General features: G+C 36.9%; 1 protein-coding gene across 7 annotated transcripts in view; it reads right to left on the reverse strand.

Annotated features, from left to right (window-relative positions):
• The window catches only part of P4HA1 (prolyl 4-hydroxylase subunit alpha 1), a 74,410-nt gene that overhangs the window by 9,474 nt on the left and 39,606 nt on the right, over positions 1 to 25,330 (reverse strand). For 4 of the 7 annotated variants that reach the window (XM_056799497.1, XM_056799514.1, XM_056799505.1 and 1 more), the window contains exons 6-9: positions 17,020 to 17,259; positions 15,133 to 15,338; positions 8,931 to 9,107; positions 5,418 to 5,488 (exon numbers count right to left, since the gene is read on the reverse strand). In XM_056799497.1, coding sequence (XP_056655475.1) covers positions 5,418 to 5,488; positions 8,931 to 9,107; positions 15,133 to 15,338; positions 17,020 to 17,259 — 694 coding nt within the window. Of the gene's footprint in view, positions 1 to 5,417; positions 5,489 to 6,645; positions 6,717 to 8,930; positions 9,108 to 15,132; positions 15,339 to 17,019; positions 17,260 to 25,330 lie in introns of all 7 variants that reach the window. The other 3 variants (XM_056799503.1, XM_056799513.1, XM_056799509.1) reach the window with 1 other exon arrangement.

Raw genomic sequence — 25,330 nt, forward strand, 5'->3', positions numbered from 1 at the left:
CCACAAATCCCCAAGACACAAAAACAGAAGTCAGTGGAACAGTTCGCTTATGTAGTTAGAACTGTCAGGAATGCCTTTCACTTCTCGTCCATGACAACTGAAGCTGTTTCCAGGCTATCCCAAATCTACTCTGCTTTGTCTAAATTAGCAAATGCCTACCTGCTGAAGCTAACAAGATCCGGGGGCTCACATTGCTAATTGCATGAATCCCAGCAGTCTCTCAGAATGGCAAAAAGTAGACCAAACTAATTACCTATGAAAATAGTCCCTCAAGACAGAGGCATAGCTGCCTCTCAACCCACTGAGCCACTCAGCTGCCCCTTTCCTTTGCCTTTTCATTTACTTTTTAACCAAAAGAATGTGATTCTACCTCCTCTCTTCATTCCTGGAATGGTTCTGCTTCCCAGCTGCATGCACCCAGCAGAAAGAACAATAGCTTGGACTCACTGGATACAGGCACATCAAATCTTAGCTCTGCCAACTACCAAGTGGCCTCTGGCCTGCCTCAGTAAATGCCCTGCCTTTACTGATCTGGGTCTAGTGTGTCGCTGAATGAACCCGGACAAAAACAGGACACTCTGCTGATTGGATCCATTACACAGCTTCAACAGGGCTCTCACTGCTGGATGTCCCTTAAGACACCTGGAACTTAACAAGCCCCAAAATGAATTTGTTATACTTTCTCCAATACCTGCCCCTTTTCCAAACATCCCTGTTAATAACAAGGATGCTAGGGGCACTCAGGCTTGCAACCCAGTTATCAAACTCAATCCCTCACTGTCTCTCCCTCATGCTCCACACCAATATCTAATCTTACCGAGTCGTGTTGATTTTACTTTCATAACATCTCTTAGATGTTCCCTTCTCTCCTTTGATGCTACCTCCACACACTTTTAGAGGAAAGAATATTCACACCAGTGAAATCATAAAGTGAATTAAATTCAATTATATAAACATCTGGACACTCTATTAAGCATTAAGGATTAAAAGAAAAAAATGAAATGGTTCCTATCCTGGAAGACCTTAATTCTACAGAGGTAAGGGGAACATGTAAACAGATAAATAAACACTAAAATACACAAAATACTTGAGAAGTAACTTCCAAGGACTGATGAAGACACTAGAAACTGGGGAGATCACGGCAGACTTCCTGTTGGAAGCAATAAAGAGTGGAACTTTGAAGTAAACCAGGGTATGAAGCAGAGATGAGAAGGAAGGACAAGAGGGACATATTACCTGGGTAAAAGGACAGAGGACATATAAATGTGAGGAAATACTCTTGTGCTGAACTCTCATCAGCACAATGACCAATCAGCATTTCAGAAGACTAATTATGAAAAATGTTACCCACGTCCTGATGGAGAGGTGAAGGAACTCAGAAATGGTCAATATGGAAATTTGTTTTGATTGACCATATACATGCTTTGAAGAAAAGGAAAAAGGGCACAGGACCTCCAACCCATCTGATAAACACATCCTCCAGCTATGCTGCCCAGTTGCAAACATTTCAGCAGATAGCTGACCACAGAGTGTTTCAGGACTGTTGCAACATTTCAGCAAAATAATTAGCCATCAAGTGCTCGAGGGTTTAAACAATCATCCAGGTTAAGTAATATTGTGACTTATATATGTAGGGTCTCAGCTCTGGGAAGATGGAACTGCTTTGCTGAGCTTTCCCCTAGCATGCTAATGATAGCGTGCTAGTAATAAAGGCTTTCCCTTGCTTGAATTGCATTGTCTTCGTGTGCTCCTTGGGTGGTCTGCAACTCGAACCCTAACAGCTTGAAACAGGTTTAATTTTTCTAGTGTTTCCAATTAGAAAGTGGACTTTAGGAGAGGAGAGAGGCAGGAGGTGTTAGCTGCACAAATTAAGTCACAAATCCCTGAAGTGTATACTGATTATTTAAGCCAAGGGTAATGAAGAAAATTGGCCTCCATGAGCTTTTGTTAACATTTCCCATTAAATGCAATTTTGTTCTCGGAAAATTTACTGATCAAAAGGCTGACTCAATGGGGGTGCTGGGGAAGGGTCATTGGAGTTTTCTCCCCTATTCATAAAGCAAACTCATAATTCAGGAACAGACCTCCCATTTGTTCCTCTTTTTCTACCCCTTGTTTCTCTGTGAAACCTTCAGACTATGGCACAATTTATTTGTCCATTTCAGTAACTCAGTCACTGCATGTGACATTTGACTGGAGCAACGAGCACTAGTTATCAATTTGGCTAAGGGACTAGATCAGTCATATAATGGTTCCAGTTCTGTGGTCTGAACGCTCTACCTTCAACTACTGGTTTTCTGAATGGATCATTACTTGTTAAAACTGCCAAATGGAAATCAGGGGCGAGATGAGGTCTGCCATCAGTGCCTCTAATAAAAGCTTTTGAGCTAGAAGCTGAAAACTATTCACTCAAATGAGGTTTGGGGATTAATGGTGGGTATGTAATTATTGTAATATGTAAAAATAATGTAATATAAAAAATATAAAAAGTTATTCATGTTATTTCTTGTCTCTTATTTCTATGGATAATTTGAGAATACTTAACAGGGGACAAATATTCCATATTATAACAAAATATTTGAGGGTTTTTTATTGCTACTAACATTTTGTCAGTACTTAAAGTATATTTTCTGGTAAAAATATTAAAAATGACCATCAAAAATATGTGAATAGCATATAATATGTATGGCCTTCCTTTTCCTCTTAACTTTAGCTGGTCCTTTTACTCTGAGTATCATTTCTCAGACACTAAATCCAGTTTGTCTGCTGTGTACTAAGCCACCGTTAGCTTCTCCTTGATAAGACTTCTTTAAACAAAAAGTTTTTCAGAATTGAGGTTTGAAAGCCACAGGTGACTCCCCAGCAACTTGCAGATGGTCACTGAGAAACTAAAGTCCTCTTTTCTAACAAAGAGACCTATACACACATTTTGCCTAAGAAACCCTTTTTGGAGGAACAGGCAAATTCTTATTTCAGCTGAAGATGATGTAATCTTTAACAAATTTAAAAAATATAGTCTTTGAAGTTCTCTGTTGACCCTTTCAAAATACAGATGGTCTCAGAGCAAAAGATTAAATTACTGCTTACTGATATCAGCTCACATAAATCTTTTCTCATGTTGGATTTGAGAAAGAGGTTTCCCCTCTCCCTTTGGAGTACATTTCAGGAAAGGAACATAAAATGTTTGCTTAAAAACAGTATCAAGTTATAGTACCATATTTTTTTAAATGAGATTAGCAATGAAGGAAGAAAATTTTCAAGTATACCTTGAAATATTTATTAAATTATCAAATGATAATTTAATGAAAATTGAAATTCACTTGTCTAAATGCTACCATTTTACTAGTTTCAGTAGCTCAGGAAGAATATAAAAATATATTTTAAATCATAAACAGTATTAAGAAGAATTTAAATCATACTGGGAAGTTTTATATAGAATCACTTTCTTAGTTCTTGCTTTATTGGCAATAAGAATGTTTTAAAAGGAAAAGAAAAGGTGTAGGTCCAATTTTCCTAATACGGATTCTCTAAACCTCACTGTGCCATGGAAACTTTTTAAACCAGGCTACTTTAAACACACATATATATCTGTTTCTTGCCAACACTAAATTTATTCTGGCATTACTCACAGTTTGTCATGATTCCTGATGCTACTGGCTAAACTGCCTTCCTTTGCCACGGTTCTACATCAATTTTGACTGTGCCCTTTCCAGAAATCCAGGAATTCTCTTTCAAAAGAGTGGTCTCATTTTAGCATGTGAGGTTTGGTTGTTTTTTGTTTTGTTTTGTTTTTTTAGGAAACCTGGAATATTTAGAAATATTTAGTCAATGAAAAAAAGGTTATATTTCTAGACTGCTCTGCTAGCAGTGATTTATTTTAAATTGTTGGCAAAAGCCCAGTAGCCCCATGGGCTATATACTCAAAAAATCTATTGTATATCTATGTGCCTTGAAAAAAGTTTGCCAATAAACTAAGTTCATAAATTTTATTTATTATCTAGATAGTTCATTGATTTTTTTAAATGAATTTTTATTTAAAAATTTTTTTCCACGTTTACATGATTCGTTTTTCTTTCCCTCCCTTCTTTCCTCCCCACTTTCAGAGCCAACAAGCAATTCCACTGGGTTGTACAAATGTTATCACTTGACACCTATTTCCACATTATTTTAGAAAGTTCATTGAATTAACTAGTCTGACCCAAACATTTCATAGTTAGTGGCAAAGACTATCACTTTAACATACAAGTCCCCAGAATAAATAACGGTCTAATTTCTATATAAAAGAATTGCCTTCATTTATGAAGTTTTAAAGATAAATGAGATTATATTATCATAGTATTGGGACAAATCATTCAAAGTTTAAGAATAATTTAACTGAAAGTTGACTTTTAAAAGCCTTAATTCTGAAGTATGCAATATCCAAACACAGCTATACAGCTATCTCTTGAGTAGATGGTGAACAGGCACCTTTTACTAGTGTTCCTTTAACAGCCTCCTCCTATGGCCCAAACTAAAAGCACATTGTAGCAAAGTGCCCCTGGATTATTTTGGTTTATGAAAAGAACACACACACACACACACAGAAAACTAAGCTAATACATTAAAGGATACATGGAATCATGCCAAAGTAAGGAAATGCTAAATTGAGTCTCTTTCCAGCCTTGGCACTGCTGAGGTGATGAATTACAGATGCTACAAAATGGCCATTTCAGCTGGATTTTCTGCCCTTCATAGGTTGAAACGTGTGTGTGTGTGTGTGTGTGTGTGTGTGTGTGTGTGTGTGTGTAAAATCGTTTACCCTGATCTCCAAAGGTCCTATTTTTAAATACTGATTTTGGGAATTATAGAACTTTATTTCTAGCCCCAATCTTATCAAAAGAAAAAGAGATACATATACATATACACATATATACATATAGATACATACATATATACATTTATGACACATCTTTGGGAACCTTTAAGTCCTTCTACAATGAAAACTCAACTTCACTTATCTTTTCATCTTCAGGGACAGATTTTTTTAAATTGGCATTCTCTGGGTTTTTTTTAAGGTAGCTCAAAAAATTAACATGTTAATAATATAATATCTTAATCATCCATCTCTAAGCTCTGCCTAAAAAGTAAATTAATAATAATCAGCCTGGCTTCACTCTGCTATGTTTAATAGCTGTGTAGCTATTTTTAAAAAATGTTTGCAGGTGTGTAAGTAATCTTGATTAGTAGCACCACTACTAAGATATCATATATGCCTTATATATTCTCCCAAAAGCAGCAAGCATAAAGCGAAGCTAAATTCTCCCCTTTGCTTCCCAGTTAAAAAGCAAATGGAAGAAAAAGCCAGAAGATATAAGCAGTTGGGATCAACTAGAGAATTCCTCATTTCAGCTGGGTTCCATTGGCTAGTTTCCCCTTACCTCTTAGATACTCTGTACTGTGCTGTGGTCAATTTTCCAGTCTCTGGGTCATGTACTGTAGCCCGGCTCAGCTACAAAAAAAAAAGAGAAAGGACAAGAACTTACTCTCATAGGAGGCTTTGTTTGTTTTTTGTTTTGTTTTGTTTTTTGGTTGTTTGGTTGGTTTTTGTTCTGTTTTTGCCAAGCCATAGATGATCAGACAGGTTCCGATTGGTCTGGATGGTATGTAATGCTCTCAAATTGGCAGAAATACTTAAAGGTGGCAGCAAAAAAGAGCCACTTCCAAATCAAGGAGAATTGGATAAACAGGTTTAGTTGCAAATTGATTGTCCTTTCACTTTTTTAAAAAGGCATTTGAAGCTTTCTGCAAATAACTTTTAGCACTGTGTCTCACAGGAATGTCCCCAAGCTCTAGAAGCATGTATTTTGGTTTTCTCATCTTGGTTTCTTCTACAGAGAGGATAATATGCAAAATCATATTGACTTCCATGAAGAAAATCAATACTATCAGAAACTAATTTAAAAAAAAATTCATTGAAATTAAGCTTTTTTTTTTTTTTAGCATTTTGCTGGGAAAAAAACAGAAAAATAATTGAGTTCACAAGTTATAGGATTTGGAAAACTAACTTGGGAGATGGGAAAATAGCACTATTCTCTCTTAGTGCCAAATATGAGTCAGTAAATATGTAAAATAAAAAAATCCAAATGGAATGAAGACTGATTAAGTCTTGGGACAAAGTGATTTTATGACTGATGAACAAATGTTCCTGAAGGCAGACACTCTAATGACAGAGGAGAATATGAATTCTCTGTAGCCCTGGACGTGACAGACTCTCATAAACATTAGAGGCTGTCAGACTAATCCAGGCCGGGCTTTCTTGGCAGGGACAAAGAAAAAAGAAAACAAGAATCAGATAGTGTCTGGGGATATTTTATATCTCCAGATGAAAGTTGCAAAATGTCCCATTAATTCCCAGAAAAAAAGAAAAAAAAACGATGGGCACTGATTAGACACTAAAAGCTCTCTCTTCTAGCTGAGGGGTTCCACCTGTGAAACACAAGAGCAGCTGCTTCTCTATGTGGGCTACAATGGCGGGGACTTGAGCTGGAGACTAAGAAAGGAAACTCTGGGTTTGCAAAACAAGCTTCTCTCCCTGAATGAGCACAATACCTGTGGAAAGTATAAAACACTCATTACAGGGCAAAAGTCAGCGTGTGTCTCTCTTACCTTTTGCTAATTCTGTAATGGGCCGTCTCCAAGACTCCTGTTATTGGATTTGAAATGGTGGCTCGCCTCAGCTGTGAAGCCAACCATCAAAATAGTTGTATTATAAAACAAAAACTGCATCACATTTATCCGACCAATCAGAATCCCGAGGTAGAGGGGGAAGGGGGCGTGAGGGACAGGGAATGAAAAACTCATGATTTGGGCATGATGTGAGTCTTGAAAATAGGCTGTTTCAACTTTTCTGCCTTTTCCCTGAAGAACCAGGGGTAGAAGAAGTTATGGTAGGGAGTAGGAGGACAGTCCCAGTTTTTGTGGCTATGTAATTATAATGATGGTTTGTTGTTTTTTTTTAAATCTGGACTTGTAATCTAGTGGTGAAATTTCCTCTTTCAAAGCAGATCAACAAATGTTTTACAGCTTATGGTCTTGGAGAGTTGCCTGGAGCAAAGAAAAGTTAAGAGACTTATCCAAGATCACACAATCTAGTAGGTATCAGAGGTAGAACCTGAAAATCCAATCTTTCTGACTCTCAGATCAATCTCTATTTCATGCTACACAACATTTTGTTAACTAGAACCTATCTTTTTTAAACTGGGCTATTACATCTCTTAAGAATTCAAATGTTTATATCTCTTATGAATGGATATTTCAAACAGCCATTTGAGTTCTCCCTTTGATTTTTTTTAAGAGAAGAAACTCCTCCTAAATGTCTTGCCCATCTAGCAAATACCATATCAAGGATGCATTTTAAGATACATCGCAACATTTATAGTTACTTTCCTCTAAGCCTATAGGAAAAAAGCAGATTTTTAAAAAATATTCCATCTTAAAGTCTAAAGATTCTAGGAATGCATCCACAATGGGTCCAAAATGAAAGGATGCCCGATCCAAAGAAGATTAATACATTCCGTTGGTAAAATGATGGACTTGTTAAAAACTACAGATGACATCCTTAGGAGACCAATATAGGATGAAACATCATCTTCAAAGACAGATACCTCTAAACAGAGTTAATTGTTTCCTCTCTTTGCATTCAGTATTCCCAAGGGCATACAACGCCATTTAAAATTTATAGTTATTTGATAGGACTAGTTATAGGACATAATTCACGGAGACAGAAATTCAAAGACGAACTGATACCACATAGTAGAAAAGTTGTTTTGCTAAAGGTTATAAATTATAAGATTTCAACTTCAGGGCCCCAGCATTTAAAAGCTAAATAAAGCAGAGAGCCATTACATGTTAAACCACTTTTGCTCAATTTACAAAGTGCTCCTCTGTTGGTAAGAATTATAGAAGACCAATTTGAACAGCTGTTATGCTTAATTCAGACTTTAAAAATTTATTTGAAAGCTCAAGAAACTTTAACCTTTCCTTTTTGAAGGAACCAAGGAAGCTATTCACATTCAATTAACAATCTCCTCTATTGTTTATTCTGTATGCAAATGATGGTTGTTTCTTTTCCAACAAATTCTACAAGTCTAAAATGTAGTTCAATCCTACAATTATAAAACATCTTTGAAAACAAGCTAAAGGTTAAAGGGGCCAGGACCATGTACTGAAACTTTAATGTAGTTCTCAGCACAGTCTTGTAAAATAGTTGATTTCTCATCATTTATATGCTTATGTTTGTATTCTCTATGTTAGCATTAAAGCTATTAAGAAGAAGCAAGAGAGGGTGAGTCATGGGCAGTAGCCAGAAAATATGGTTATGCTTTTGCCTACAATGGCCCATGATACTGTTGATGCTACAAATTTATAAGCAAACATTAAAAGAGAGTAATAAGGAGTTTAAACTAAACTAAATACATTGATTGTCTTTTCCAAACATATTTGCCATGGATGGTGTGGAAAAGCAGAAACTTTCTTGGACTAGTACAAAACGCCAGAACAGAAAAGTTTCTGAGCATAATGCTGAAAGGAGAATTATCTTTAAAAAAAAAGTCTCACCCATGTTTTTCTCAAAGATGCAGTTCGAACACAATTACAATGTAAATCAGCATGTATTAGCAACATACTGAGAAAGAAATTGGCACAAATAGAATCTAATTGCTACATTTACATAAGAAGTTACACGTTCTGCCAAGATACCCACTTAGGGTAAGCCATAACACAATAAAAGTAGATCAGATATGTCACAAGCAAGTTCAGTTCATTCTTAAGGTCTTATAAAGGAAAAGGAAAACTGCTGTAATATTATGTCAGTCTTCAAAAAAATCCAAACCAAGTTCTTATACACACATCAGTATCTATAAAATGCAGAAAAATTAAAATGAAATTTTTACCCTGGGTTTTGCTAGGTCTTTAACAATTTCAATTTCAGCATCAGAAATTATTTCATGAAAACGAACAATGCGGGGCTTGTCCCATTCATCCTCCTGTTTGGCTGGGGCCAAAATAAACTTAGGGTTCCGATTTCCATCATGGTAACGGCAGAAGAGTTTCTTCTGTCTCCGAGGGGTCTGAGAACAAAGTTGAAAGAAAAATGGGAAACATAAGAAAACATTGTGGATGTGGAAAAATAGTTCAAAATTCTCTCTGTAGTCTGAAAACTAGATTCTCCAATTACTATGTACAAAACCCAAGACCTTTACATGAATCAGCCAACTTTACAGAAAAGATTGTGCATTTCTTTGGTGCTACACCAGAAAGGACATAGGGCCAAATAGGTAAATAGGGGAAGAAGAGTTATTTCTTATATGATAAAACGTATCAAAGATCTTTGGCAAACAGTAAGTCTTCTTTATATTAAAAACAACAAGGCTTTTCAGAATGAAAAATGCATTTTCTTAAGGGTTTGGGGATTTTGGGGGATGAAAATGAAAGTGGAGGAAGAAGTAAATGTTTTTCATCAAAATAAAATTCTGAAAGCCAAAGATTCCTAATAGTAATTGGGCAGCTTCCTTATAAAGGAATGCTTCTTTTGGTTTAAAAGACTCCTTTTCAACCCACTCTCTCAAATAATTTCCAGAAATCCTTAAAGTATCATGGAGAATAGGTGCTAGAGGAATCGGAAAAGACAAAAGTCCTCATTTTCTTTAAAAAAAAAAAAAAGAAGAAAGAGAATAAAGTCTGTAAACCATAAGCCTGTGAGTTTTAATTCAATTTCTGGCAAAATTCTATAGAATAAAAGGGAAAGAATGGCTTAGTGAACACATAGATATGGGGTGTTCAAAGATAATAGCAGGGTTGTATCAAGAAAGAGTCATTCTAATTTGGAAGAAAAATCACAAGCAAAAAAAAAAAATCTTATTATTTGTCCCAGCAATTTTTTTAACCCTTACCTTATGCCTTGGAAGTAATGCTATACTTCTAAGGCAGATGAGTGGTAAGGGCTGGCAAAGAGGATTAAGTGACTTGCCCAGGGTCACTTGTCTCTAAGACTGGCTCTCAATCCAAGAAGCCACCTGGATGTGCCCCATCCCAACAATCCTACTTGTAGGTATAAAATCTAAGGAAGGCCAAAACAGAAAAAAGGTCTCCTATAATAAAACATTTATAGCTGTACTTTTTTTGATGGAAGAAAAAAAACTAAAAACATAAATGGATGCCCATCAATTGGGGGATGGCTAAAAAAAGTGGAATATGAATTGAAGTGTTATGTTATATTGCTTTAGGAAATTAAAAATATTGGAAATTTTGAAAAACATGGGGAAAATTGTATAAAATGAAGTAGAAAGCAGTAGAGAAGTGTATACTAGGAAGTGACTGGTACAAAACATAAAAGGAATCAATAGTTTAAACAAAGGAAAAGGCCATTTAAAACTAACCTTACTTCATTTTTGGCTTTATCTTTGTTTAAGCTGGCATATCAGAGTGACACTGGAGTTACTGTTTTTACTTAGATTTTAGCAAAGCATCTGATAGTCTCTCGTGCTATCTTTGTGGGGAAAAAATAAGAAGAAGGGGGTTCTCACAAGAGTAGAGTTAGATATTTTCAAAACTGGTTGAATGGCTAAATCCCAAGAATAGTCATTTTATAGTTCACTGTAAACCTGGGAAGATCTAGGGAGTGCCCTTGGAGATCGCGCCTGTTTAACATCAATGACTTGGATAAAGCACAGATAGAAAAGCTTTCAAATCTGTAGGTCTCACAAAGCTGGAGAGGAGTGTTAACATCCTAAATAGCAGAGTCCAGTTTCAAAAAGACCTAGTCTAGAGTCCTGGGTAAAACCTAAGAAGACATCTCTCACATCCCTTTCTTGTTCTCCAATCATGCAACCAACTCCCCCAACTATACATTCTCATTCCTTCTCACCTAGATTATTGCCTCTGGTCTCTCCTCTTTCTAATTCATTCTCTATACAGAATCCAAAATGACAGTTCAAAGCACAGGCCCAAACAAATCTCTTCTCTGCTCAATAAGCTCCAGTGGCTATTACCTCTAGGATCGATTTCAAACTCCTCTGTTTAACATTTAAAAATCTCTGCACAAAGTTCTGGCTATTGCCTAAAGGGAGGCAGACTGCCCAACTCCTAAATACCTACTCCAGTAAAAACCTGACATTCACACCAGACTACATAATGATCAATCATGAAGTCCAATGTGAATACACAATCAGTGGTTTTTTCCACCTAAGAACTGCATCCAAAGTGTCAGCCAGAAGCTCTTGGGCAATAAGAAAAGAAAGTGTCAGCAAAGACAGCATGGCAAACAATCCCTATCCCTTAGCGTGGTTGGCCAGAAAAAGGTATGGCCTCCAAGGTTCTGTGTCTGGAGGCAACAAGTGTGGAAATCTCTCAGAGAAAACCCAGTGGGAACCTTGGAAGACTTGGAGGCTGGCAGTTCAGAGCTCAGATCCCCTCAATATCAAGGGGATCCCAAAGTTACAAAGTTGCCATAAAGGGTCCTGAAGCTTCAGCACTCTAGATCAAAGACTAGAGAAGGGAGATAGGGGGATGGAGGGGGAGACACTAACACTAGGAAGTGGGAATCAGTGCTGGACACAGATAATCCAAGGTGAGACCAATTAAGGATGACTATTCTACCCCAAGAACAAAGTTCCAGATTCAGAAACTGTAGCTGAAAAAATGAATCAAAGAAGACCTCAATCAGTATCAAGAATTATTTCAACTTTAACTCTATAACAAGCCTAAGTAGCAAATCAAAGGTGGGGGGGGATGAATACCTTGAAGCAGTGAAGCAAAATATTTTTATTAAAATATTTAATTGAATTGAATTAAAATTTTTAATTTTTTTATTAAATTAAAATTAAGGAAAAGCTCTAGAGGAAGGAATTAGAAGGAGAAGACACCTTAAAAGAGAAACTGAAAAACTTAATCCAGGTAATAATCTCTCTAAAAACCAAAAGAGATCAAACAGAAAGAAATTACTCCATCAGACAGAAAGAAATATTAGAACAAAATCAGAAGACTGAAAATATAAGGTAGCTGATAGCATGGACTCAGGGGCAGCTAGGTGGCTCAATGGATTGAAAGCCAAGCCTTGAGGTAGGAGATCCTAGATTCAAAGGTGGCCTCAGATACTTACTAGTTGTGTGACTGAGGAAATCACTTAACCCCCACTGCCTAGTTCTTACTACTCTTCTGCTTTGGAACTAATACATGGTATTAATCCTAAAATGGAAGGTATGGTTTAAAAAAAATCGAGTTCCTTGAAAATAATTTTTAAAGGCCTAGACATTCTATTTTGAGAAATCATAAATGAGAAATGCCCAGATCTCTTAGAACCAGAGGACAATGTGACAAAGGAATCAATCTGGTGATCACTTCCTAGAAAGAAAAAAAAAGACAAAAGGAAAGTCCTAGAAAAGGATAAATATCAAAATAATTTAAATTTATATTCTATCATTTGATCTGGACTACAGAATGAACAAAGATTTGTCACCAATAAAGCAGTCAACTGGTTAATGTCCACAACAAATTGTAAAGTCAGTAGACTATTTCTGCCTCTATTCTCTACCTACTTATAACTGCCATCCACATTCTGTTCTGTACTGAGTAGCAAACAGCTTTACTGAGACTTGCACATCATTTTAATTGGTTTTACTCTTTGATTCCCAAGGTTATTGATTTCAGGGTTTGTTTCTTTGTATTTGGGTGGGAACATTGAGGAGAAGGCTTGTGTTTAATTTTATAACTTTTGGGTGTGCCTGGGGGTCCCTGAGGAGAACAGATGTTAAGTGAGTATAATTTTAAAACAAGTCATTAGATTGAAAATTAAAGTATGGACACATGAACAACTTACGTCCTCCTAACAAGAAGTCTTCCCTCTCCTCTATCAGAGTGGGAAAATACTGTCAGGTGCAGGATGCTATCTTCTGAGTCCATATACACACACATGCATGTACACACACACACACTCACATACAAGCCTTGTGTTATCACCCATACTACAATGCAAGTTCATGAGAAAGCTCACATCTTCTTCTTTGTACCTCAACACACTTTAGATAGATAGTGGGGGTCCAATAAATTTGGTAAGCCAATGGATGAGCTCATGCTAATCATTAACCAAATGATGACATTTATCTAGTAGATATATTTGTTATGGTGGATATGGTTTAAATTCATGAGTGGTAGACATTAGGGATAGATATGGGAATTACTGATGTCTTCCTTTTTTAAGTGATTATAACTCTTCAAAAGATATTATCTTCCCACATTCATCATTTCCTTTTCCTGTGTCATTATATGCTATGAATGTGTAAAATGTTCACCAATGATCTTGGAAATTAAGCATTTCAGACATCTTAAGGAAACATTCTGTGTATATTTTGGAATGATGCTACAGTGAATTTTTTTTCAGTTGAATCTTTCCACTTTGAATTTCTTACTTGAATAAGACTAAAGAAACAAAATCAAGCAAAACACACTAGTTCAAGTTGAAACAGGAAACTATACTTCATGCAGTAACCCATTAAACTACCATTAGTGGTGAGATCCAATCATTTTTCCTTAAGATACTGCTAAAATCTCCACATTTAATGTTGATATCAATTCCCTTTTACTGAGTGGTAAATAAAATATATTTTATAGGAAAAGCTTAAATGTGATTGAAGGCTGGCAAGAGAACTCTAAAGTGTGAGCAGTGGAGTGAAACACTGCTTCGAGAATGTCCTCACAGCTATCACATGTGAGGGAAGGTTCATCTGTACCCATTGCTTTCATTTTCTTCTTCCTTCTTAGCCTCTTGCAATCAGTCAGCATCACTTAAATTGTTCTCTTCAAGGTTACCAACAAGCTTTTAACTGCTAAATCCAGGTTTCCTTCAGTTCTCTTTCAACATGTAGCTTCTAACTTCTTTGTAGCTTCTAATGTCCACCATACCCTCTTCGTATCTGGCATCTGTCTTCTCTCCATTCACACATCCCTAGCCTGGTTCAGACTCTCATTATTCTCTTTCTACAATAGCCTCCTGAGTTCCTCAACTGGAGTCTCTTCCTTTTCCAAAATATTCATTACAGAGCTGCCAAAAAGTTATTACTAAAACATAGCTCTAATCCTTTTCAAAATCATCATCATCATCATCATCATCATCTCTACTGGCTTCCTATTGACTCGAGGACTCAAGTTGGCATTTAAAGTCTTCTACAACCTGACTTCCACTTATCTTTCCAGACTTGTTTTATACCACCCCCATCACATACTCTAGAGAATCACTGTTCAGGATATTGTAAGGTGGGATTCTGGAAATATCTGAGAGGTTGGAATAAAAAGATCCCTCCAATGTCCTTATTTTATTCTTCTTTAAAAAACAAACACCTTACCTTCCATCTTAGTACTATGTATTGGTTCAAAGGCAGGAGAGTGGCAAGGACTAGGCAATAGAGGTTACGTGACTTGCCCAGGGTCATACAAACTAGGAAGTGTCTGAATCCATATTTGAACCCAAGACCTCAGGACTGGCACTCTATCCACTAAGCCACATACTTGCCTTCCTTATTCTACTCTTCTAAGAATGATGCCACACAATATAAAGAGCAATATTCATTTTATGATCCTCCTAAAATTTGTATTTGAAATAGAAAGTAAGGCAGTCCATGATGGTGGAGTCTTTTAAACCTCTTGGTATCCCCAGTAGCTACAATCATATCTGCAACAAGTAGAAAATTTTAAAATGCTTATTGACAGACCTCCCCCCCCACCGCCCCAATGAAGTATAAGTCCCTGTGGACCTACACTAGACATAGTTTAAATCATCTTTGTTATGTACACTGTCTGAGATAACACAAATGTTATGTTTATAAGTTCAAGGAAGTCACTTTCATTATTTATTGTAAGAAACCTTTTATTTGTGCAGCTACTTTAATATATGGGTAATCTCTAACTATAAAGGCACTTTCCCATACAATACTGCAAGCATCAATTTCCAGCATTTTCAGCAGGTGTCTTGTTTTCTCCCCCAAGTTTCTCTCTCTCTCTCTCTCTCTCTCTCTCTCTCTCTCTCTCTCTCTCTCTCACACACACACACACACACACACACACACACACATGCACACATGTTTGTTGGCTGTTCTACTTTACCATTTTGAGACCCTCCCCACGGCACAGCATTTCGTACTTCCTCCTTTCGGGCAGGTAATCCTTGGCACGTCCCTTTCTCTTAGGGGCAGTTTCTTGCTCAGGTTGTTCATCAGCAGTTTTTGTGGTAGACGTATTGGCATCTTTTTCTTTAGCCATTATATACTCAAAATATTTTAAGTTACCATTGGCTCTCTGATGTTCAGGATCTAGTGGACACAGTAAAAAAAAACATGTCATAGATGCTTAAGGATCAGCACATGGGAATAACACAGCAGTCCTGGAGGAGAATCATTTATTTCAGGCTAAGTGTTGTTTCTTTTTGGAGAATTTACTTAATCAACATGTCTTTGGATAACAATGAAGAAAGTGTTACCCATATTGGTTGTGTCTAGAACAAGGGAAAGGATTTTTCTCAGACCAAAAAAAAATCAGTATTGGTCTATTAAAATCTCCCATTCTGATGCTTCATAAAGTCATAGGGGTGACCCTGAGCTCTCAAAAGTTTATCCTAGTGGAGTCCAGTTTTTGGTAAGTCCTACAATAACTTCAAGTTTAGGTCCACCAGTGTCTATCAAAGAACCAACCTAGGATCCAAGATTTAGAACTCAGAGGAGCCTTAGAGGTTATTTAGCTCAACTAACTCATTTTGTAGATGATTAAACTAAGGCTCTTAAAGATTAAATAACTTGTATAAGGTCATATAGGTAATGGATCCAAAGCTGGATCCTCTGACTTTAAATCCAACATTTTCCATAACCACATTTTACATTACACCATGATGGTTTCACAGTGAAAATCAGATACCAAATTACCAAAATATCTATAATGAGATTAATTTTTTTTGCTAATTCTTAAAGACAACCTACTAAACCATACAGGATTTGCAATCTGCATTGGTAGAAAGAAAATCAGAGATCTTATTTAAGTGTGAAAAAACTACTGGGCAGAATTCAAAAGCAATGGCTACTACCACTGAAAAATTATAGCATAACTGGCCTACCTCTGAAGTCTAGGAATATTTTAAAGCCAGCATTCTAAAAAGAAGGAAGAAAATAAGTTAAATTCATAGCTTCTAAATGAACTAGAAGCCAAAAACTCACCCAGAATTGCTAGTCATAACTACTTGCTACTGAGGGGTTGAAACTTTTGAAGGGAAAAAAAAAAGATACCACACTAGCAAAAACAAGTCTAGAAATTTGTATCTATCATCTGGATTATAAAATGACTTCTAATCCTAGATCAGATGTTATCCATGATACTTATGTCTCTATTAAGAAAGTTACTTTTACATTATGCTACAAATGCCACCAACTAACAGTTATGTATCTGCATAAAACCAAGATATTGGGAGATTTTTAATGTGAGAAACTTCAAGAGCATTCTAAGTGTGATTTTGTAGGAAGCAAACCTTCCCTTGTAAAGATAGTAAAATTAATAAGCATGGCAACCTAAGAGGGAAGCATTTATATTATACAGAATTCATGTTATGATGCATTAATAATTATGATTAGCCTATATTCTATATCCCACCCATACCATCAGAATTGTCAATTTATTCTTAAAATCCAATTATTTACAAATGGGAAAACCTATTTTAGGGAAAGTACAATAGAGCAAACAAAAAACCCATATCAAATTCTAAAACACTCCACCCACAAAAAGAAGGAAGCAGGCTCTGGTTAATAAAACAGAAGTTGTAGACTGTAAGGCAACTTACAGTGGGATCATGAAATTTCTTAGAGAGAACAGAGAAACTCGGGCTATCTTTACCAGAGTCACCTTGTCTAGAAACTAAGTACTAGAAATGTCTTTTGAAAATGTGAGAGGGAAGAATAGGGCAGCGATAGGCAGCTCACATAACTCGGAAGAGGATCGCTTTTAACCTACCCAGTTCGAGAAGCTTCTTTGTGAGCTGGAGAGCTTTGTCCAGGTGCCCTTGTTGGTACACGGCATAGCTCCAATAGTCCAGAACAGAGACTTTGTCAAGGGTGGACACTTCTCCCTCTTCCAGCTGCTTCAGTGCCTGTTCCATCCACAGCTCAGTATGGTAGTAATCGGCTTCTGAGTATGCGATCTTGCCCAACTCAAAGCAGTCTTCGGCAGTCAGAAAAGACTTGTGCTTTACTCCTACAAAAAGGGCAAAGCATGTAAGATGCAAAGAGCCTTAAGACCACAGCTGTCTATCCTTCTGTTTTCCACACCAAAATCCTTTAAATAGGTACCACAAGTGACATTTCTTTCTTAAACTCCTAAGATGTTTAGCAGATCTCCTGGAGTTAATATGCCACTGATGTATCAACCAATTAAAATGTGTTACTTTTCTAAAGCATAGCAGCACTCACCAACTCATTACTCAATTCACATAGAGGTTGCACTTGCAAATGTTGGGGCCTGGGGGCAACCTCCACCTTTGCCTTAAGAATCTCTGGATTTCAAGGTACTGGTTTCCTCCCTCCAATTCAGTATGCAGTTTGGTAAACTATCAACCTGATCAGTCTCTACTGTGATCCCTCCACTCCCAACTTTTCCCTAGCGCCAGGCCAGCTCAGCCTCATCATCTAGCTCTAGCTCTAATCCCTCCTGACCCTAGAGCGCTATGCATTTCTTTCCTGGTGAGAAGAACCCAAGGGTCCTAGGTTGCTGCTGGTCTCTCAGTAGGAGAGGAAGGGTGCTGAAGATGGCCTCCCCAAAGGAGTTCATAGGCTGTCCTCAATGGACCAAGCCCAAGTTTAGTACTTCAAAATGTAACCTTTTTCAATTAAAAAATGCTGCAAGGGGGATGGACCACACATATGCAGTGGGAACAGGGGTGGGATCAAGGGAGAGTCACAGCTTCAAGCAGACCTTAACTCCTAACTAGTTTTCTAACTGCCAACAAATTTAAATTTTGGTGATCATTGGGTAAACATATTAAATCTTCCCAGGAGAAATAAATGTTTCAAGTTAAAAATAATAATTACACATACACACACAGAGGGATGTGTGCTATATTTACTACATATATAGCTTGTTGCTTCAAAGCATCCTGAAAACAGAGATCACAGTATTTAGAAATGAGAAACTTTAGAGATCAAGTGATCTAAACATCACATTTTATAAAGAGAAAGACCAAGGCCCAGAGAAGTTAAGTAAATTACCCAAGGTCACAAAAGGAAGCAGTATTTTGATCATACTTTAAAATCACCAAATCCCTTTATGTACATCATCTCTTTAACTCATGAAGTAGATACTAAAAGGTATCTTTGTGCCAGTTTTATGGATTAGCAAATTGAAACTCATGAGAGAGAAACTCCTAGGCCAGCTCTCTTCTTTCTACACTGCATTGACGCTGCTGGAAAGGAGTAAAAGAGAAAATTTTCTCCAAAAGGAGATAGTTTAATGGAAAGGACCTAGAGGGATTGGAAATGGGGGAGGGGAGAACCCAACTAGGAACTTCCCAGGACCATTGAAGCACAATCCTTGCAATTATTTAAAAAAAAAAAGTTCGTGGAGGGTAGGGAAATGATAAATAAAGTCCTAAATCTATACAACTATAACTATTCCCATCAATCTACACTCCCTCTCATGGGGTTTGCTCTTCTGGTCTTCTCAAGCCCTTCCTATTCACTCCCTGATCTTACCTAGATACTACAGATTGTCGTTAAAAGGCTGAAGATGCAGGACTCACAGATGTACTAAGTCCTTACCGAAAGCCTGGGATTGGCTTCCTAGGTAAACCCAAAGTCCCAAGTGACAAAACACTTGGGTTTACCTTAACCAAGTTGTTTCTGACAGGTTGATCTCTGTACTTCAGGGAAAGGTAGGTCTCCTCCAAGACCAGGAATTCCTAATTTTTTCACAAGATTAGTCTTTTTCCAGGGGATGACAATACCAGCTCAGAGGAAAGCCAGATCAAGAGAGACTGTTAAACCCAGTAAACTCCCAAGATCTTCCTCTCCTTCCAAAATCTTCTCCCAGGGTTTGCCTCTAAATTCTCCTCCTTTCCTCTCAAAGAAAATTCATGCATTTTTCTCTATCCCTTATCACTTATCCTTATAGGAGGAGCAAATAGTAAAAAGCAAAGGGAAGATTCAAATCCAGCTTCCCTGACTCTTAATTCTAGTATTCCTTCCACTGGATGATAATGCCTCTCTTAAAGTCTTACCAAGGCAGTCTGTTTCTGAAACAAGACTTTCACTTTGAGAAAAGGATGTTTCACAGGATCCTTTTGGAATGCTAAATGAAAGGCTTGCAGAGAAAACTGTATTTTCCTTTCTGTTACTGTAATTTAGTGCCTATCAGAAAGAGGCAAAACATATAAACTCCAGTGACAAAGAAAACATATTGGGTATGTGAGAGATCAATTACATTGACAATGAAACAAAAACTGTTTCTGTGCTGTGCCATAACAAAGAAGAGTGTTTCATAATATATACCCCCATGCTAAGGGAGATTCACAGAATAAGCTAATATCAGAAGAAAGCACATTTGCACAAAGGTAAGATAAAATGGGAGAAATCACCAAAGGCAAGGTAATCAAAATTTTATTTGAGGAGACAGGCAATTCCATATCTATTAAATAAGCTGACTTTTCCAAAAGCCATTAGGAGAAAAAGGAATTTATAGCTTATTTAAAAAATATGTTTAACATAGCCAGAATTTGGGATTAAATATACATAACTCAGAAATTCATTGTATCTAGGTCTACTATTATTTTCTTTTGGAAATAATAGACTGAAAGCTTCTTAGGCTGGTTCAGAATTGCAATTTAGTCAAGCGATAAGATAGGAGAGAATATCTTATTTTTTTCATCTTTACTTAGTTATGGGCAGAAATTGAAATAGATAGAAATTAACTCTAACACAACCCTCAGAAAGTGTTTTCAAAATATGATAAAGACATATCAGTTTAGTAGCTTCTCATGTTTATTTAAACCTAGAAATAAAGTTCAATTACATTATCTGTTTCCAGGGAAGAAACAAATCAAGAGTCAGCAGGAGTCTTAGAGTAAAACTAAACTCATTTTACTAATTGTGTATCATTTATCATTCCCTATTCCTGGAACCTACAGGGAACCTAAGGCTTTACTAAAAGAAATTAAGAAAATGGTTGTGTACTCTGAGTCTATAAATAAAGTTTCTTTGGGGCTCACTATTCTACTTTTTTAATGTTTTGGTTTTAGGATATAGAAGTGAATTTAGCCAACAAAATACAATCATCTGAACATCTACAGTTCTAAAATAGTTCACCTTCATCTGAGAAAAAGGTATGAGAATTTCAATTCGAATTAGCAAGCACTTATTGAGCTCTTCTTATGTGCAAGGCACTAGAGATACAAAAGACAAAAATGGCCAATGGTCCTTAGTCTCTGCCTTCAAAAAACTTTATACTATTAAAACTCTTCAACAATTCCCTAAGACTTCTGGGGAACCTAAGAATTCCTCATCATGGCACTGAAAGCAACGTACAACAAGGTGGTTCTCACTATTTCAGACTTCTTTCCTAAGACCAGATCTGTTTTCTCTATAATTGCTCCAATCAATCTGGCATTCTAGCTGTCTCCTAAATTTGACATTTCTTCTTCCACATCTAGGCCTTTGCACTGATGGTTCTTCCATACCTGGAATACCCTCTCCCCACTCCTCTCCCTTTCCTCTTTCCCCTCTTCTTCCTTTTTCCTCTTTTCTTCTGACTCTCTTCTCTTCCTCTTACCTCCTATCTCACTCTCTCCATATAATATCTAGCTTCTCTCATTCATTCAACAAGTTTCTATTAAATACCTAGGTGCCAAGTACTCATTTCCACAAATACAAAGATAAAAACAATCATGGCACCCTCAGGAAGTTTCTTTTCTATTGAGGAGAACAACATATATAGTATACAATAAAAAAATAGGCACAAAATAATTTCTGAGGGAAAGGTCACTAGCAAATGGAAGAAGGAATCAGTATGATTAGGCACTTGAACTGAGCACTGAAAGAAGCTTGCAGTTCTAAGAGGCACTGGTGATTAAAAGGACACACTCTAGCTATGAGGAACAATCTTTGCAAAGACAGAGAGTGGAAGAGTTCATGAAGAAAAGCAAAATGCCACAAATGGGCAAAAGGAAGCTGGAGCCAGATGGTGAAAGGTTTTATATAACAAAAGGAGACTTTGAGTTTTATCCTAGGGGAAATGGGGAGCCACTTCAGCTTCTTGAGCAGGAAAGTGACCTCATCAGAAGAGCTTTAAGAATGATTACTTGGGGGGGGGGGGGGGAAGAGGCGGAGTCAAGTTGTCCACTTAGAAGCTGCAAAAGTCCAGACCTCTGTGAAAATCCTTCCACATCAATCAAAAACAAAGTACTTTGAGGGAACAAAAAACCAAATCTAACAAAAGGATGGGGGGGAAGGGGAGGCTCCTCCTTGATTCAACTTAAAATGGCAGATAAGAAGCCTTCAGAGGGCAGGGAAGCTCAATCTCCAACACCCTTCCCCCACTGACTGCACTGAGAACCTCCTTAAGATAAGAATCCTGCTGACTTAACAGGGAGGGAAGCACAGCTCCCTTCAGCCTCCACACCTTCAGCTTCTGCTGCCAACTGGGGAAGATCTGACCTAAGGGCTCATTAATACTCTATCAGTCTAATCTAGTCAATCAGCACAGCAGAGAAGAAGCCCCTTCAGGACAAAATAGCCCAAACCCACAGATCCAGCAAATAATAAGAAGAGTAAGATTACAACCAATGACAGGGGGGAAAGAAGGAAAAAATATGAGCAAACAACAGAAAAATAAAAAAGAAATTACAATCGACAGCTTCTATACAGATAATGAACAAAAAGCAAATGGAACAGAGGAGGACCAAGGAACACGAAGCAAAAATGCAGAAACTCCAGCGAACTGGACTTAGGATTTGGAAGAACTCAAAATACAATTTAAAAAAATTAAGAGAGGCTAAAGACAATTGGGAAAAGAACTTAAAAAGCAAAACAAGTCGTCTGGAAACAGAGGCACAGAAACTAAAACAAGAAAATAGAATCTTGAAAACCAGAATTGAGGAGCTTGAAAATGAGGCAAAGAAAGTGAAAGATGACCTACAAAGAAAAATAGAGCAGAAGGCAAAGGATGACCAAAAAGCCAAGGATGAAAGTCAGTCTTTACAAATTAGAACCCAACAACTAGAAACAAATGACTTCACAAGACAGCAAGAGTCTATAAAAATCAAAAGAATGAAAAAATTGAGGAAAATGTGAAACACCTCATTAATAAAACTACAGACCAGAAAAATAGATCCAGAAGACACAATTTAAGAATTATTGGATGATCAGAAAATCATGACAAAAGAAAAAGACTGGACATCATTCTACAGGAAATTATCCAAGAAAACTGCTCCAATATTCTTGAACAAGAGGAAAAAGTGGAGATTGAAAGAATCCACAGGTCACCTCCTGCATTTAATCCCCAATTGACAACACTCAGGAATGTTATAGCCAAATTCAAGAACTACCAGATCAAGGAAAAGATACTACAAACAGCTAAAAAGAAACTATTCAGATATCATAGAACCACAGTTAAAATAATGCAGGACCTAGCTGCATCTAGAAGATGAAGAACTGAAGAACCAGAAGGCATGGAATATGATATTCCAAAAAGCAAGGAAACTGGGTCTACAACCAAGAATCAACTACCCAGCAAAATTGACTATATTCTTGTAGGGGAAAGTATGGTCATTTAATAAAATAGAAGACTTCCAAGCATTCCTTTAAAAAAGACCTGACTTAAAACAGAAAATTTGATGCCCAAACACAGAACTCAAGAAAAGGAGGAAAAAAATTTAAGGGGCTCAATAAGTAGAAATGATTTGTATTCCTATAAGGAAAGATGATATTGGTAACTCAAAAATTGTTATTATCATCAGGGTAGCTAGAAGAAATATACTTAGAGGGTACAGTGACAAGCTGGGTAAAATGATATGTCAAAAAATATATATATACATACATACATATATATATATATATATATATATAAATCTAGGAGTTAAGAAGAGGATTATACTAAGAGAAATGGGAAAAGAAATAAAATGGGGTAAATATATATTGCATAAAGAAGTGCATGGGGGGAGGTGGGGAGTAGACCAATACAATGGAAGGGTGAAAGCATTTGGAGACAGCCTCCAAAAAAATTTGTAGTGGGAAGAGTCAGAAAGGTTCAAATAGAAGGAAAACCTTCAACTCCAAATTCAATCATCATCATCACCAACATCAACATCATCAACAACATCATCGTCATCACCAATATCAACATCACCATCAACAACATCAACATCTTACTATCCATCTTTTCCTGGCACAGGAAAGATTTTTGCTGGTTGGTCTAACCTAATAGCATACTATGCAGAGTACTGAATGAGAGTCAAAAGACCTAAACTCTAGCCTTGAGTGCCATTGTGTGTCCTTTGGGGTAAAAAGAGAGCCTTTTTTCCAGGACTCAATTTCCTCATTTATGTATGAGTGAAGCTTACCTGGACTCTGCATTCAGTTAATCAATTAAATCAAAGAATAAACCAGGTGTAAACAAGAAAAAAAAAAGAATGATTACTTGGGCAGCTGGGTGAAAGATGGCTTAGAGAAGGAAGAGCCTGAGACTAATCAGAAAGTTACTACAGGCACCCAGAAGAGAGGTAATAAGGACTGAGCTAAAGTGAGTGGAAAGAAGGGAATAAATGCAGGCTCTGTTGTGGAGCTGGAAGAGACAGGGTTTGGCAACTGCCTGAATGTGAGGGGTGGGAGAGAGAAAAGAGTCAAATCAAGGTTTCAGGGCCATCTCCTAAGGAAACCCTTCATGATTCCCTCCAGTTGTTATCATTCTTATCTGTGTTCAGGTTGTAGCTGTGTATCATAAAATATAAGCTTCTTGAGAACAGGGATTTTTATCCTTGCTTTTGTATCCTCAACAACTAGCACAATGTCTTATACAGGATAGGTGCCAGATAAATGCTTATTGAACTGAATGATAAATGAGGGCTCTAAAAATCCAGCATTAAGAACTGGCTCTAAAGAGAAGGAAGACAGATTTTTTAAAGTAAATATTGTGTGCTTGCACAGAAATACAAATGTGATCAAGGAAAGAGAAACTCTGGAAAAAGAACATAATGTTTAAGAGGCTAGTGATTGATATATCAAATTCTTAGAATCACTGTGTCATAGAATCATTTGATTAAAATTGTTGAGAAAATGGGATAACCATGTTAATCCTGTGGGAGTCCAGCCTCCTGAACCTCACAGGCCTCAATATCATCACCATCTGCCATGAGACTGGACAACAAGGGAGGGCCCCAAACTGTCCAATCACCTGCTTCTATCAACAGACATTTCTCCAGTCACAGATAAGCCTCTTTCAATGATTAGCACTTTCTCACTCAGTTATACTAGCCCTATCCCATGATTCTGCATGTTGTTTATTATTGAGCAAACCCCATTTACCATAAACCAAACCCTTGCTTCCAACCCCCTCAACCTACAACCTTGACATCCCTCTCAATCTATCCATCTCTTCCACTATGCTCTCTAGAAAGCAGTCTCCATAGTTAACAAATCTGCTTTCATTTTAAACTTTTCTCTTTCTCACTCCATCTTTTGGAACGCACCAAGACTCTCCTCCTTCCTAATGATACAGAATCCCTGACCATCCTTTCCAGGACTAACTATGCTTAGAGTATAGTGCCTGGCATAAAGCAAACACTTAATAAATGTTTGTCAATTTGGCTAGGTTTATTAGATCTAAGACTCAACCCATAGCAATTTCTAATTCAATAAATATTCTATATAGAAAATGGGGGTGGGAAGGGAAAGAAGTATGTGAAAAATTGGAAGTTATGATGGCAGAAAAAGTTTTGATAAAAAATTGAATAAATTATTAGACACCCCCAAAAATGGATCTGATTTTTAGAACAAAAAGCACTGCCTCTAAAATAAAGAAAAGAAATGGGTTGGGAAAACAACACTTTTGATAAATACATTTGATAAAGGTCTCATGTTTAGAGTTAACAACAGGGAGTTGAAAAGTAATACATAATAATTACATAAAAAGTAATAATGAAGAACTGGTGAAAGAACCTCAAGACAACTTTTGAAAGGAGAAATACAATTGGTAATAACCACATATAAACAGTACTGACTCCATAGCGAGTCACTTGCCCATTAGGAAAAAAAGGAGTACTTTCTTTAGGTCACATTATGAA

The sequence above is a fragment of the Monodelphis domestica genome, chromosome 1, assembly GCF_027887165.1.
Source record: "Monodelphis domestica isolate mMonDom1 chromosome 1, mMonDom1.pri, whole genome shotgun sequence".
Classification (NCBI taxonomy): Eukaryota; Metazoa; Chordata; class Mammalia; order Didelphimorphia; family Didelphidae; genus Monodelphis; species Monodelphis domestica.